At 45.8% G+C, this 17916-nt stretch overlaps 1 protein-coding gene across 5 annotated transcripts in view; it reads right to left on the reverse strand.

Moving 5' to 3' along the window:
* Positions 1–13895: 13895 nt before the first annotated feature.
* LOC139479138 (uncharacterized) overlaps positions 13896–17916 on the reverse strand; it is a 42631-nt gene continuing 38610 nt past the window's right edge. For all 5 annotated transcript variants that reach the window (XM_071261915.1, XM_071261916.1, XM_071261918.1 and 2 more), the window contains one exon: positions 13896–17670. In XM_071261915.1, the coding sequence (XP_071118016.1) occupies positions 17458–17670 (213 nt within the window). In that variant the 3' untranslated portion in view covers positions 13896–17457. The remainder of the gene's footprint in view (positions 17671–17916) is intronic.

The raw sequence follows: 17916 nt of genomic DNA on the forward strand, positions 1-17916 counted from the left end.
CCTCCACCATCCACTACCCTTCACCACCATCGTCAACCACTACCCTTCACCTCCACCAACCACTACCCTTCACCACCATCGTCAACCACTACCCTTCACCACCACCAACCACTACCCTTCACCTCCACCATCCACTACCCTTCACCACCACCAACCACTGCCCTTTACCACCATCCACTACCCTTCACCACCATCACCAACCACTACCCTTCACCACCACCAACCACTGCCCTTTACCACCAACCACTACCCTTCACCTCCACCAACCACTACCCTTCACCACCACCGCCAACCACTACCCTTCACCGCCACCACCAAACACTACCCTTCACCACCACCAACCACTACCCTTCACCACCACCACCAACCAGTACCCTACACCGCCACCAGCCACTACCCTTCACTGCCAGCAACCACTACCCTTCACCACCACCAACCACTAGCCTTCACCAACCACCAACCACTACCCTTCATCACCACCACCAACCACTACCCTTCACCACCACCACCAACCACTAGCCTTCACCAACCACCAACCACTACCCTTCACCACCACCACCAACCACTACCCTTCACCACCACCATCCACTACCCTTCACCACCATCACCAACCACTACCGTTCACCACCACCACCAACTACTACCCCATCAACGCCACCACCACCATCATCAACCACTACCCTTCACCGCAACCAACCACTACCCTTCACCACCACCATCCACTACCCTTCACCACCACCATCCACTACCCTTCACCACCACCACCAACCACTACCCTTTACTGCCACTAACCACTACCCTTCACAACCGCCATCCACTACCCTTCAGTACCACCAACCACTACCCTTCACCACCACCACCAACCACTACCCTTTACTGCCACCAACCACTACCCTTCACCACCACCATCCACTACCCTTCACCACCATCACCAACCACTACCGTTCACCACCACCATCCACTACCCTTCACTGCCAGCAACCTTTACCCTTCACCAACTACTACCCCATCACCGCCACCACCACAATCATCAACCACTACCCTTCACCGCCACCAACCACTACCCTTCACCACCACCATCCACTACCCTTCACCACCACCAACCACTACCCTTCACCACCACCACCAACCAGTACCCTACACCGCCACCAGCCACTACCCTTCACTGCCAGCAACCACTACCCTTCACCACCACCAACCACTAGCCTTCACCAACCACCAACCACTACCCTTCATCACCACCACCAACCACTAGCCTTCACCAACCACCAACCACTACCCTTCACCACCACCACCAACCACTAGCCTTCACCACCACCACCAACCACTAGCCTTCACCAACCACCATCCACTACCCTTCACCACCATCACCAACCACTACCGTTCACCACCACCACCAACTACTACCCCATCAACGCCACCACCACCATCATCAACCACTACCCTTCACCGCCACCAACCACTACCCTTCACCACCACCATCCACTACCCTTCACCACCACCATCCACTACCCTTCACCACCACCACCAACCACTACCCTTTACTGCCACTAACCACTACCCTTCACAACCACCATCCACTACCCTTCAGTACCACCAACCACTACCCTTCACCACCACCACCAACCACTACCCTTTACTGCCACTAACCACTACCCTTCACCACCACCAACCACTACCCTTCACCACCACCACCAACCACTACCCTTTACTGCCACCAACCACTACCCTTCACCACCACCATCCACTACCCTTCACCACCACCACCAACCAGTACCCTACACCGCCACCAGCCACTACCCTTCACTGCCAGCAACCACTACCCTTCACCACCACCAACCACTAGCCTTCACCAACCACCAACCACTACCCTTCATCACCACCACCAACCACTAGCCTTCACCAACCACCAACCACTACCCTTCACCACCACCACCAACCACTAGCCTTCACCACCACCACCAACCACTAGCCTTCACCAACCACCATCCACTACCCTTCACCACCATCACCAACCACTACCGTTCACCACCACCACCAACTACTACCCCATCAACGCCACCACCACCATCATCAACCACTACCCTTCACCGCCACCAACCACTACCCTTCACCACCACCATCCACTACCCTTCACCACCACCATCCACTACCCTTCACCACCACCACCAACCACTACCCTTTACTGCCACTAACCACTACCCTTCACAACCACCATCCACTACCCTTCAGTACCACCAACCACTACCCTTCACCACCACCACCAACCACTACCCTTTACTGCCACTAACCACTACCCTTCACCACCACCAACCACTACCCTTCACCACCACCACCAACCACTACCCTTTACTGCCACCAACCACTACCCTTCACCACCACCATCCACTACCCTTCACCACCATCACCAACCACTAAGGTTCACCACCACCATCCACTACCCTTCACTGCCAGCAACCTTTACCCTTCACCAACTACTACCCCATCACCGCCACCACCACAATCATCAACCACTACCCTTCACCGCCACCAACCACTACCCTTCACCACCACCATCCACTACCCTTCACCACCACCATCCACTACCCTTCACCACCACCACCAACCACTACCCTTTACTGCCACTAACCACTACCCTTCACAACCACCATCCACTACCCTTCACTACCACCAACCACTACCCTTCACCACCACCAACAACCACTACCCTTCACCACCATCACCAACCACTACCGTTCACCACCACCAACCACTACCCTTCACCACCATCACCAACCACTACCGTTCACCACCACCAACCACTACCCTTCACCACCATCACCAACCACTACCCTTCACCACCACCATCCACTACCCTTCACAACCACAACCAGCCACTACCCTTCACCACCACCACCATCCACTACCCTTCACCACCACCAGCCACTACCCTTCACCACCACCACCACCACCAACCACTACCCTTCACCACCACCACCACCACCAGCCACTACCCTTCACCACCACCACCATCCACTACCCTTCACCACCACCATCCACTACCCTACACCACCACCAGCCACTACCCTTCACCACCACCATCCACTACCCTTCACCACCTCCATCCACTACCCTTCACCACCACCATCCACTACCCTACACCACCACCAGCCACTACCCTTCACCACCACCATCCACTACCCTTCACCACCTCCATCCACTACCCTACACCACCACCAGCCACTACCCTTCACCACCACCATCCACTACCCTACACCACCACCATCCACTACCCTACACCACCACCAGCCACTACCCTTCACAACCACCAGCCACTACCTTTCACCACCACCAACCGCTACCCTTCACCACCTCCATCCACTACCCTTCACAACCACAACCAGCCACTACCGTTCACCACCACCAACCACTACCCTTCACCACCACCATCCACTACCCTACACCACTACCACCATCCACTACCCTTCACCACCACCAACCACTACCCTTCACCACCACCACCACCACCACCATCCACTACCCTTCACAACCACAACCAGCCACTACCCTTCACCACCACCACCATCCACTACCCTACACCACCACCATCCACTACCCTACACCACCACCAGCCACTACCCTTCACCACCACCAGCCACTACCCTACACCACCACCATCCACTACCCTACACCACTACCAGCAACTACCCTTCAACACCACCAGCCACTACCCTTCACCACCACCATCCACTACCCTACACCACTACCACCATCCACTACCCTTCACCACCACCATCCACTACCCTACACCACCACCAGCCACTACCCTTCACCACCACCAGCCACTACCCTTCACCACCACCATCCACTACCCTTCACCACCACCACCACCACCACCATCCACTACCCTTCACAACCACAACCAGCCACTACCCTTCACCACCACCAACCACTACCCTTCACCACCACCACCACCACCACCATCCACTACCCTTCACAACCACAACCAGCCACTACCCTTCACCACCACCACCATCCACTACCCTACACCACCACCATCCACTACCCTACACCACCACCAGCCACTACCCTTCACCACCACCAGCCACTACCCTTCACCACCACCATCCACTACCCTACACCACTACCAGCAACTACCCTTCACCACCACCACCACCACCAACCACTACCCTTCACCACCACCACCACCACCATCCACTACCCTTCACAACCACAACCAGCCACTACCCTTCACCACCACCATCCACTACCCTACACCACCACCATCCACTACCCTACACCACTACCAGCCACTACCCTTCACCACCACCAGCCACTACCTTTCACCACCACCAACTGCTACCCTTCACCACCTCCATCCACTACCCTACACCACCACCATCCACTACCCTTCACAACCACAACCAGCCACTACCCTTCACCACCACCATCCACTACCCTTCACCACCACCAACCACTACCCTTCACCACCACCACCACCACCATCCACTACCCTTCACAACCACAACCAGCCACTACCCTTCACCACCACCACCATCCACTACCCTACACCACCACCAACCGCTACCCTTCACCACCACCATCCACTACCCTACACCACCACCAACCGCTACCCTTCACCACCTCCATCCACTACCCTACACCACCACCAGCCACTACCCTTCACAACCACAACCAGCCACTACCCTTCACCACCACCACCATCCACTACCCTTCACCACCACCAACCACTACCCTTCAACACCACCACCATCCACTACCCTACACCACCATCCACTACCCTCCACCGCCGACACCACCACCACCACCATCCACTACCCTACACCACCACAACGGCCAACCTCTACCCTTCACCACCATCACCATCCCAACTACAGATTCACTACAGTCAGGGCATATTTGATAGAGACAGGACATACTTTCAGCCACTGAGTCTATTATGAGACAAAACCCACAAATTATTTCTGTGAAAGAAACAGCCGACGAATGTGATTTTATTTCACAACGCTTTATTTTTTTCACGGCACCTAGTACATCCAACGAACAATTTACATTTACTGAACTGTTACAGAGAGTTGATCACTAGATACGTATAGTGTGGAACCACGTGTCATCAAGACAAAGACGAGGATCGCCATCAGCATTTAACTGCCGCAGCTACATTATCTCCTGCACATAAAAGGACATTTTTTCTTTTGTTGCATCTGATTCATGTCTGCCGTCAATAAGCCAACTCTCCCCATGTAAGGACAGAAATAAATATGAAGCAATTCACTTGATTTCGCAATCTTAGGGCATTAAATGTAATTCCCCATAAAGGCATTACCTATTGAGCAGGGATACTATTGATTGGGCTGCTGTTTGTTCAGGTAAACATTCTCCGACTTGGCTGACCCTGTGGGGGACGATGCTGAGGTAGTCCGCTGTTGTTACTGACGCCGTGACAACACCGCTGTTGTCAAAACAACATCATTAATAGAATTTCCTTGTTTTGGTCTCGCATGTTGAATTCACTGTGGCCACTCTGTGGCGGATGACAGACGTAACAGATTATTGATCTGTTGGGACAAGTCTTGCCTTCTCAAGCAGCGTGGAAAAGATTTAATTTAGTATCTGTCCTCATTGATACAGGGCCGGAGTAACGGTAAGCCATTGTGGTAATGGCCTGTTAATAAATAGCCCATTGACATTTGAATACAGCTGGTAACATGGCACTTTAAACGGCAGTTGCTGATTGCTGAATATAGCTAGAATTGCTTGATTACGTAAGGGCATTTAGCCCAAAACCTTGTTATCAGCCTTGCTTTGTGAAAGGTAATTCGACAGAATCACGTTCAATAAGTCAGGCCGTGTTAAGCTGCTATCAACAAACATTTGTCATCAATTGTTTTAGAAGTGAAGAAAGTTATTGTGAAGATGTGTCACCAGCAAGACGGTACGTGAAGTCAGTAATTAGGAACGTTTGTCAACAGCAAGAGTGTAGGTAAAGTCAGTTATTAGGAACGTTTGTCAACAGCAAGAGTGTAGGTAAAGTCAGTTATTAGGAACGTTTGTCAACAGCAAGAGCGTAGGTAAACTTGGTTATAAGAACGTTTGTCAACAGCAAGAACGTAGATATACTTGGTTATAAGAGCGTTTGTCAACAGCAAGAGCGTAGGTAAACTTGGTTATAAGAACGTTTGTCAACAGCAAGAGCGTAGGTAAATTTGGTTATAAGAACGTTTGTCAATAGCAAGAGAGTAGGTAAAGTCCGTTATAGAAAAGTTTTAAAGAAAATGTTGTAGGTTTGTTGTTGCCATATGAATTGCATCCCTAATGTGCCTGGATTTTGTTCTTATTTGTCGACAAAACACCTGTGTCAGTGGATTTACATGAACTTTGACAAGACATTTATTCATTATTCAGCTGAAACTTGGTATATGAATGATCCCAGCTGCAATGTCGCGAAAGATGCTCACGGAATTCCGCTCCGACTTGACTACAACAGCAACCACACTGTGAAATTCATTAACGGCTTTTGATCGTCCATATTTTGTTTCTCAAAATATATCAACATTTGGCATAGGTGTAGTTGTAGCGGGAACTCTAACTTATATGTTCCTTGTTTTCGATGTTATGAATATTGAATGGGGACATGTTTTGACTGAACGAGCATAATTTACGGAAGCCTTTTAGGGCCATTTTTTTTTTTTTTTTTCGATACTATCTTGAAATTTCAAGATACTAAGTTGAAATTCAAGATATAGAAGTTGAAATTTCAAGATAGTATCGAAAAAAACCCAAAAAAACGTATTGCCCTAAAAGGCTTCCGTAGGATCTTGATATTTCAAGATTATTCACATATTAACGTATTTTTACATCTTAGGCTGTTAACTTATTATCTTGAAATTTCAACTTCTGTATCTTGAAATTTCAACTTCTGTATCTTGTAATTTCAAGATAGTATCTTGAAATTTCAACTTAGTATCTTGAAATTTCAACTAAGTTTCTTGAAATTTCAACTTAGTATCGAAATTTAAAAAAAAAAATGGCCCTAAAAGGCTTCCGTAAAAATTTCAGGTAATACTGACATTTTAAAAGCGACATTTATCTGCCATTACTACCAAATAATATTAAGATGGAACCCCCGTTTGCCTTACTTAATATCTTTGCTTTTATAGTATAAAAACATTTTGGCATCAATTGGAAAATGCTTCACTGGAACGATGTTTGCAAACTTACTTCTCGCAGAGGAAGCTATCACTTCCCTTGTGGAAAGATCGCATGTCGTACACGATCACAAGGTGTGTGACAACTCTGGATTTCAATATTAGCGTGTTTGTTTTAAAACAAGAGAATGGTCTGGTCACGCGATGTGCATATTAGCTTCTGGCAGTTGTTTTACTGCACCGTAATGTGTTATCACAGACACGTTGAGTTAAGTAAATTTAATTCAACGTTATCACCGACGGGTTGAGTGAGGTAGTTATTATACAACGTTATCACCGACAGGTTGAGTGAGGTAGTTATTATACAACATAATCACAGACAGGTTGAGTGAGGTAGTTATTAAACAACATTATCACCGACGGGTTGAGTGTTTGTTTGTTGTTTAACGCCGCACTCCGTAATATTCCAGCTATATTACGGCGGTCTGTAAATAATCGAGTCTGGATCAGACAACCCAGTGATTGACATCATAAGCATCGATCTACGCAATTGGGTTTCGATGACATGCATCAACCAATTCAGCAAGCCTGACCACCCGATCCCGTTAGTCGCCTCTTACGACAAACATAGTTGCTTCTTACGGCAAACATGGGTTGCAGAAGACTATGCTGTCACCGACATTATGTTAAGCATGGTAGCATACGCCAGCGTCGTTCCAGACAATGGATTGGGTATGGTAGATAGAACAATGGCATGGACAAGACAGCCGTAGTTCCAGTTTTAGAGTCAGTAGTTCGCTTAGGTAAGGCAGACCAGATAATAGAATCAGTCATGGGCTGGATTGTAGCTATATATTGACGAATAACGGGCTTCAAAAGTTCTACTCAGTACTCCACTTAGCAACTAAACGTAAGGCAGCTCCTAGCATCACTAAAAACATACTAGACGAAACGGTGTGCAGCTTAAGAGGTTGGCTCACCTGATCCAATTTATTATGAAATGTTATCAGCACATGTTCCCACACGCTAACCCACTACAAGCAGCTTATACTCGTCGTACCGTGGCCGACTTGAACCAGTCGTGTGTAGGGTTCAAGGGGAACCGGTAGAGTAGGTGAGGATTTTGAAGTAATGGCAACCGCTTCATGTCGATTTACACAGTCCATAGCGTCTGATGCATAATAGGTTACAAAGAATTAGGTCAGAAGATATCGGTAGGTATTAGATAAATGGTTTAGGCTCCGCTCCAGGGGCGGTAAGTGGTTCATGGCAAGTAGGTTTTTGCGTCATAGTCTTAAAGAAGTTATATTAATTTGCAATTAACTGTACATATCTCAAGTTTAGCGTGTGGTAAAGGCTTCACAGATGTTGGCTGTTGCTGTTCGTTACATGCCTATATTCCTGTTACGTCTGTTAGCATCAACGCTGGAGCGTAGATCTTGGTATTTATCGTCTACAGGCTGATGTTTGTGTGGATGCTTCGCTGGAATAGCTGGAAAATTGCTGATGCGGCGTAAAACAAAGTTCATTCCTTCATTGGTAGATGGTGCACATGCGTGCATTCGTTATGTGTTTGCGTGTACGTGTGCACGAGAGTGAATGTGCGTTCGTTTCTCGTTGTGTTGGAGAGATAATTAAATAAACAACTCTCTTCCATATTGTATCAATGGACTTCAGGATGAAACAACGCGCTGTAAATGACATTGCAATGGTGTTGCATAGGCTGGCAAGGTGGTGGAACGGTTTTCTGAGATTCAAAAGACTGGTGGACTACTTCCCGATAGGTCAGACCATTACTAGGTAAACTGTTGAAAATATGAAGGTTAAACCTCGTGAAAAACTCACAAAAGGTTTCAGCAGGACCGTGCACATGTGCACAAGTCACCTGTCGCGTTGTTGCAATGCATGGCTGTAGCTTCAGGGCCAGAGAACAACCAGTCTCGATTATCCGCCGAAAAAGATTCCATGGGGCCTAAAATGCAAAACAGAGGTGAAAATTACATTGATGGATCACTGAACATCAGTGCTGACACCTGGTATTCGTGAAAATGGTAAGCACATCCTGGCTTCCGGCAGCACCCGCCACTCACACAATTTGCATAAAACAGGAAGTGTTTGTTTGTTGCCGGACACCGCACAGTAGATTTAGTATTTCACTTCCCGCTGTTTAGTGTTGCACCTCATGCATCAACCATCACCAAAGGTGGGAAGCAATTGATGACGCAAACCAGAGAGCGGTGATTGGGACTACTAAGTCTGATTTACCTCGTCTCGTCGTAACGCTGCACGTTAGATGAAAGAAAGAACAGTTAATTAAACACACTTTCTCCGGTTCAGTGCAGATGGGTCAACCGCTGATCTGCTCAGTCATCTTCCGCTATGTCTCCGTCTCATAGGGACTCTAGGTCAGTTGCGTGTCATCGTATCCTGGCGGTCAGATTATGTCTCACAAGAACAATCTCTGGACAACCCAGCTATGTGTCCGGCGTTCTAACCAACCTATATATCCGACGTTCTAACACACCTATGTATCCGACGTCCTAACACGTCTATGTAGCCTGACTTTTAACCTATGTACGCGCGTTATAACCCATCTAGGATCTGGCGTTCAAACCTTTGTACCCGGCGCTCTAACGCACATATGTTTTCGTCGTTCTCACCCACATATGTACCCGGCGTTCAAACCCATGTACCAGGCGCTCCAGCGCACATATGTACCCGGCGTTCGAACCCACATATGTATCCGGCGTTCTAACCCACATATGTACCCGGCGTTCTAACCCACATATGTACCCGGCGTTCAAACCCACATATGTATCCGGCGTTCTAATCTACATATGTATCCGGCGTTCTAACCCACATATGTATCCGGCGTTCTAACCCACATATGTATCCGGCGTTCTAACCCACATATGTATCCGGCGTTCAAACCCATGTACCAGGCGCTCTAACGCACATATGTATCCGTCGTTCTAACCCATGTGCCCGTCGCTCTAATGCACATATGTACCCGGCGTTCTACCCCACACATGCATCTGCATGGTGTTCAACGTTGCTAAGCCGTAAGTGTGAAAGTGGCAACGATGTCAGATCGTGACTGGCAAATGCACTAGATCATAGTTGTCAAAATGTTAATAGTACCACGGACCTATATAACAAGTCCGTGATAGTACCAACCGCAGTGTGCTACACCACTGGTATACCCTCTCTGTCGTGTTCAACAAGTCTATTAGTAAATCATCTGCCAGTAATCAACGCTAATGTCCCGCGGCTTTGTAATATATACCAGCAGAGCTCCACAGATATAATCTCCTTTCCTATCTAAAGGAGACCTGCATTATTAACTTCCAATCACCGACATACCGGGCCATCAAATCACTCGGCCATCCACATCCAAGTCTTCAGAGGATTGGCCATGTAACATCTAGTAACATCTAGTAACCGCTCATTTACAACGCCGGAATAATTGATAACAGCATATTGAATCAACACTACCATTTGTTGTGACAATATTCAATATTACAATGTATCGCTGTACATGTGTCGGCGTAACCAGGCACAATCTGGTGCTGGTATACGGTAAACAAAACCTGTTACGGTTGGAAGTAACTGTACTTGTAATAACGCGTAACGACCGGTTAAGCGCGGTAAGTGGGGGGTCGTAATTAACCAGGGTGTCGTTGTACAAAACAACCGTAGCGCTACGACTGTCGTAAGTCTATGTTAAGGTATGGGAGTTACGATAACCTTAGTGCTAAGATCACTTTGTACAACGGCACCCTGAACTCAATGATTTATCAAGATAATTATTGATTTGACAAGTCACCTGTCACATGAGTAGAAGTATTGAGTTTGTTATTGAAATATTTTGTTTGAAAGGCATTACTTAGAAGTTGACGGATGACAAAGTAGACGCAATTTAAGGATTAAACGCGACGTTTCGGTATAGATCCTTATTTGACAACGGTACCTATCCGAAACGTCCCCTTCACAGTAAATAAAGAAGTTGTTATCCATAAATGGCGTCTACTTTGAAATATGCTTTCCTCATCGTGGGACTCGATCGCTGAGGATGTGTATATTCCGTAAGTCTATATGCGTTAGCTATAGAGTCTGTATTATTCATGTCATCTGACGCCTCGACGATGTCGCTACACTGCGGTCAGTTGCTAAACGCGGCGCGGACAATATGTGCGTGTGTCATGCGACAGGCCCAACGGTACCGGCGCTAATAAAAAAGACATAAGAAAGTGTTATGGCCGGACGGTTGTTAAAATGAACTTGCCTCTTTTCACCTAATTACATTAGCCGCTGCTAATCCCACGTCCTAAGAACCGACTCATCCTAGGTCTCTTTCCTTTTTGCGAAAAACGCAGCTATGGTTTACTACGCTATGAATAATAATCCATATCGGTAATTCTCACTGGGAAGAAACAGAAGTGGAATTTAAATAAGCATAAACGGCGAAGTAACAGTGAAACGCGGGGATTTTACGAACGACTCTTTCAACTTGAAATCCGACAGCCAATAGATGAAGCACTTCGGTAGGCATGCACGCACGCACGAACTCACAAATCTAAGTGTTTGGTAAAATCATAAACATGATAACAACATGCTTTAGTTGTTTGTTTGTTGTTTAACGCCGCACTCAGCAATATTCCAGCTATATGAGGGCCGTCTGTAAATAATCCAGTCTGAACAGACAATCCACATCTTCCCGAGGCAAGAGAATTAACTGACTTTAAAAGTCCAGTTTCCACCCTTACTGAACTAGGCTGGAATTACTGGGCTCGATCGTAGCGCCACCAGTGGCTATTACCAGTTATGTGCCTTCCAAGCCTCTCCTATGGACCAATCAGAATCCACCTCTCGTATCACTTGCGTTTGCTTCACAGAAAATGGTGGCGCCCAGTCAGGACGATCTGATCGATAATCAAGATCAACATTGTGATAACACGGGTCTTACATCGCGAAATGCATCAAATCACGTGAGCACCTTGATTAAAAACATGATGGGATTAGGAAAATATCTGTTGACAACGAGTTGGCGGTGCACATGCTTTGCAAATCCTGCAATCGACCGAAATCTGCATGACAGTTTACGAACAGGATTTCGATTTCGGTGCGCGATTTTGATTGGACTATGCATAGACTCGTTAGTCCAGCCAAAATGTAACTCCATAATACCAGCCTAGTTCGGCAAGGTTGGAAGCTGGACTTTTATAGTCATAGCCAACTCTCTTGCCTCGGGATGATGGACAATCAAGTGATTGACATCATGAGCATCGATCCACGCAATTGGGATACGATGACATACATCAACGAAGTCAGCGACCTTGACCACCTGATCCGGTTAGTCGCCTCTTCATCAAGCATAGTCGACTTTTACAGCAAGACTGGGGTGCCGAAACCCCAATCTACCCCGGATCTTCATGGGTGCTTGTGTTAGAAGCCGACTGGGGATCAGGTGGCCAGGCTCTGTGACGTGACTGATTGTGGGTCATTGTACCTGACCGATTGAATGTTGCTCTGGCTTTCAATCACCGGTTTGGCTGTTCAGGATTCCATCATCTAGAATATCATTTACTGCTATAAACCAGTCTCCTACTCATGCTACCATCACACAGCATTCTTTATTCTGCAGCAGTAGCGCGACAGCCATAGACGTATCTATGAAGATTACAGGACTTTTCCTGAACCCATTAGGCTTATCAGTGCCACTCCCTTCACCCCTAACACAATGACGTGCAAGCTGGAGGTACAGATGAAGACACCTGTATTGGTCCCAATGTCAGTTGGTGACTTGGACTAGAAATAAAGGAGACCAGTGAGACCACCTCGTCTGTTTCATATTTTGACTTATGCATAAAGATTCAGAGTGACAAAACAACTCCACATGACTGTATGACAAGACTCCACATGACAAGAGGGCTGACTTTAACTTTCCAATAGCTCACTTTCCCTTTATGTGAGACCGTCTCCGTGGCCTAGAGGTAGAGAGTCCGCCGCGTCATACCAAAAGACGTTCAAAGATGGTACTTGTTGTTACCCTGTCTGGCGCTTGGCACTAAGGGGCTAAAACAAGGAGTGGTCGGCTCGGAGGCAGTATACTTTGTCTGAGTGGGGTATTCATGTTAAATTGCGGCATGTTATCTCAGTGGGCTAGCACGATAAATCGGCATCAGTCCGGACTAGTACAAGCAGCCACACACACACGTGCATGCACGTCGCTACGTATATAAGAGCAATAATCTTGGACGCGACGTTAAACCCAATTTCACCCTTTATGTGAGCAATATTCTTCCAGGTACAGTTGAGCATGCTCTGCTTGTGGCAGAGATTTCTTATGAATATTGAAAGGGTTTTGTTGCTTTATGTATTGGGTAGTGTGCACCCCCTTTTTTCCAAATCCAAGATTGAATTACTACCTGTTCAACTCCAGAGAATTATATCTCATTGCCGAACCACATAATTCACTAAGTCCCATCTATAATCAGATAAGGGGCGGTCGGGTAGCCTAGTGGTTAAAGCGTTCGCTCATCACCCGGAAGACCCGGGTTCAATTCCCGACATGGGTACAATGTGTGAAGCCCATTTCTGGTGTCCCATGTCGTGATATTGCTGGAATATTGCTAAAAGCGGCGTGAAATCAAACCCACTCACTCACTATAATCAGATAAGGATGGTTGTACCAAGAAAAACAAACAGGTTAACAAATGTGTAAATTTATTTTCAGCAGAGGGTAAATACAACTTGTCTTTTGTGGTGAGGCACAGAAAAAGGTGGTTATACTGGCCCTGTAGTGTGGACCAACTTGGACTAACAAATAAAATAAAACATAACAAAGTATAAAATGAGTGTGTGTGCGTGTGTGTGTGTGAGTGAATTTATGCTATCATAATATCACATATTTATATTAAAATGCAGTTGGAGAATATGCAAAAGATGTAAAGTGCAGGGTATAAATCACTACCAACCCAAGTATAGCCACTAGGCCTACATTGGTGAACAGTCTCACAAACAGACAGGCAAAGGGTGAGGTAGTTTATTGTGTGTTTTTTAACGTCGCACCCAGCAATATTCCAGCTATATGACGGCAGTCTGTAAAAAATCAAGTCTGGACCAGACAAGCCATTGATTGACGTCATGAGCAACGGTCTTTGCAATTGAGATACGATGACATGCACCAACCAAGTCAGCGAGCCTGAGCCCCTGATCCGGTTAGTCGCCTCTTACGACCAGCATAGTCGCCTTTTACGTTAAGCATTTGTTGCTGAAGACCTATTCTACCCAGGATTTTCACTGGTCTATCTTGGAATGGTAAGTATATATATAAACAATGACATACATCATAAACATCATATTTTTATCAACTTTTCAGTATGATCAAAATAATTTCAACACAGATTGAAACAAAAGGCCGGGATTTTAATATTTTTTGTTTCAAATATTTTTGTGTAAAATGCTGTATGGGAAATAGGTAGGATAGAGCTGGACTAGTACCCTGCTCTTCACGTCCTAGCGGCTGCAGGCGCTCTAGGGCAGGCAAACCAGTCGAGGAGAGAGCGTGTCTCCCTCTGATGATTGTGCCCCCAAAATGCAAACGTGTTAAGTGTAATATATTACACTTAGGAATGTTGTCAAAAATATTTTCCTAATTATTTAAGAGTCTTGAATGTACGCATATCATTATACATAAGTGAGACAAAGTGTCGTCTAAAAGTTTGTTTACATCTTTACTATTACGACTCATCCGCATGTAACTTTCTCAAACCAAAGCAACTAAAGCACGGCGCCTGGCATTATATCATGTCATCTCTGCTGCAAAAAAACCATCTTAAAACCATATGGAAAGATGAGAGTATGACATCCTCAGTTTGAATGAATTTTGTTTTACTTATGTTTTACTTATTCTTAAGCTTCCTTTATCACTAAACATGAAAATTAAGTGGGATTTGTGAAAAACAATTTTTTTTGAAAGAGGGTATTATTTCATCAACATTTTCCTTGAAAGAAAACCTGGTTAAAAAATGCTCATTAGCACCAAAACTGTTTCGCAAAGAACTTTGTAAAAGCAGTAACATCAACATGATGAAAACCAGTGCCACTCCTTCGTACATACAGTCACAGTCTAACTCATCAATGGCCAGGTGGGGCAGTCATGTGAGAGTGGGTCACAACAAACCGAGATGCTTATATAAGATAGCTACACGATAAATCCAAAAAATAATGAAGAATGAAGTGTGGTTTATTTCACAATAAAACACTGTTTTATCATGACGTCATTTCTGGAGATTCAAACATGCGCTCGCAACTTGATGACGTTGTATATTGGGCGACATTAGTTTGGAGAGAGGAGTGTCTGGTGAGTTGTTCCCAATAGATGTAGCTGGCCAACACATATAAATTTGATGGCCTAAAGATCGCATCCAAAGGCGGGAGAGATATGACGAGCAGTATTGGGGGAAAAGGTACAGGTAATTGATGTAAGGATTGTATGAATACGCGGGAAATACCACCTGTGCATAAAATGGATTTGTCCGACATTGCCAAGGTCGGATTCTATAGAGGGAGTCATCATTATTTAAATACGGGTAAATAAAGCTTGTAATTACTCCATTATACTTAAAGAGTCTGTACATAATGTTGATATCTCATATAAGAAAACAAACAACTTGTGGTCATTGTTTATCGTACAATAAAACACTGCAGGAGGGATAAACCCCTCATGGTTTATTCTCCCTGCAGTGTTTTATCGTATGATTAACAACTCCCACTCCTCGTTTATTTTTAAGTAAGAGGCAACTTACTGAATCAGGTGGTCCTGATAATTGGTTGCATGTCATGGTAGCTTGAGGGCTCGGGCATTGCTCATCATATCAATCGATGGTTATTCACTAGCATGGTGGCCCAGTTGTCTAAGGCGCCGCGATTCGCTGTGTAGAGTTGTGTCCCTTGGGCACGCCAGAAACCTATGATTGTGGGTTCGAATCCCGGTTCACTCGATTATGTTTCTAGGTCTGTCAGCACCATACCCGTGTTCTTGGGTTTCACCGAAGTGGTAAACGTCTGAGACCTGCACCACTTCGGGCTTTCCTCCCACATTAAGCTGACACGCCGTGATATAACTTGAATACTGTTAAAAGCGGTGTTAAACCCAACTCACTCACTCATTAGCATTTTCATATAGTTGGAATACTGCTTAGTGCTGCGAGTTTTAACCAAACAAACAAAACCCATCATCTAAATCTCTTCCAAGGTACTCGACATTCTTTAGGAAAATGATACAGAAACATATATTAACAGAAACAGTAACAGCATAACAAGAAGAATTCACGTTCAGCAGTCAATGTCACACCATTATGGGTGAGTGTCAATGCTATTGCAGCTACTTGCTACAAGACAGCACATGATCTCAAGGCACACAACACCAGTAATATCTTCAGAGATATACGTGGAATGTAGGTCTACATGTACACAAAGCTCACAAACTTTCCTCTTTCAACAAAAGTATATTTCGATTGCAACATTCCATAACAATGATACCCATATCAACAGCATCACTGACTTGGTGTCTGAAGGCACATGTACATAACTGAAGGCACATGTTCACCCATCTTCCTGAGGCAAGGGCATTAACTGACCATAAAAGTCCACTTTCCATCCTTGTCAAAACTATGCTGGAATTTCTGGGCTCGATCATAGCGTCACCAGTAGCTATTACGAGTTCTGTCCCTTCTATATCCCTCTTACTGACAATCAGATTCCATCTCTCATATCACTTGCATTTTTGTTTCAAACAAATTGGAGGCAATCGATAATCATGATCTATATTGTAATAAAATGGGTCTTACCTTGTGAAGTGCATCAAATGACTTGAGCACCTAGATTAAAAACATGAAAAGATTTGCAAAATATCTGTTCATGTCCAGTTGGCGGTACACATGCTTTGCAAATCCTGCAGTCGACCGAGTCTACATGTTGAAATCCATGTTGTTTACATCCGGATGTCTAGCTCCAATTTGATTGGACTATGCATAGACTCGTTAGTCCAGGCAAAATGTAACTCTAGAATTCCAGCCTAGTTCGGCAAGGGTGGAAACTGGACTTTTATAGTCAGTTATCTCCATTGGCCCGGGAAGACGATGTACTCCAGTGAAGGCACACATACATCACGTGGACATCACAAGACATGACACTTATTGACATACAGAATTTGATTTCTTCAACTTATCACTACTTCAGTCCTCTACAACAACATACGACATGTCATGACATACAGACTATACTGAGGACAGTTGTACTAGTGCTAGCAAACTACGTCGAACAGTCCACTGTCAGTCAGATGTTGTTTATAGTCATGAACCATCCTCTCCTGTTCACGTGTCTCGATCGAGCCTCTCCTCAACCACCGGGTTTTCTGTATGGCTTCTGCAGCACTTAACCTTTGAACTTTGACCAGGTAACATGCAATCATTGTCCCAGTTCGACCTTGACCTTGAGCACAGTGGAGAGCAACTGCCTGGAACAGGTCATGTGTGACAAATAAAAAAAAATTTGAAAGTAGTATTACCAAACATGCGTGCCGTAAGCTCTAAAATCTCCACTCTCTCTTCTTCAGTGTGTCACAGGCATTGTAATCACCAACCCTCTCTCACAGAGAGATCTCGCAGATCTGGGTTAGAATAGGTCTTTAGCAACCCCTGCTTGTCCTAAGAGGAAACAGGTGGTCAGGCTGGCTGACTTGGTTGATGCATGTCATCATGTC

This window comes from Haliotis cracherodii, unplaced genomic scaffold (assembly GCF_022045235.1).
Source record: "Haliotis cracherodii isolate W230 unplaced genomic scaffold, xgHalCrac1.p SCAF_4, whole genome shotgun sequence".
Classification (NCBI taxonomy): domain Eukaryota; kingdom Metazoa; phylum Mollusca; class Gastropoda; order Lepetellida; family Haliotidae; genus Haliotis; species Haliotis cracherodii.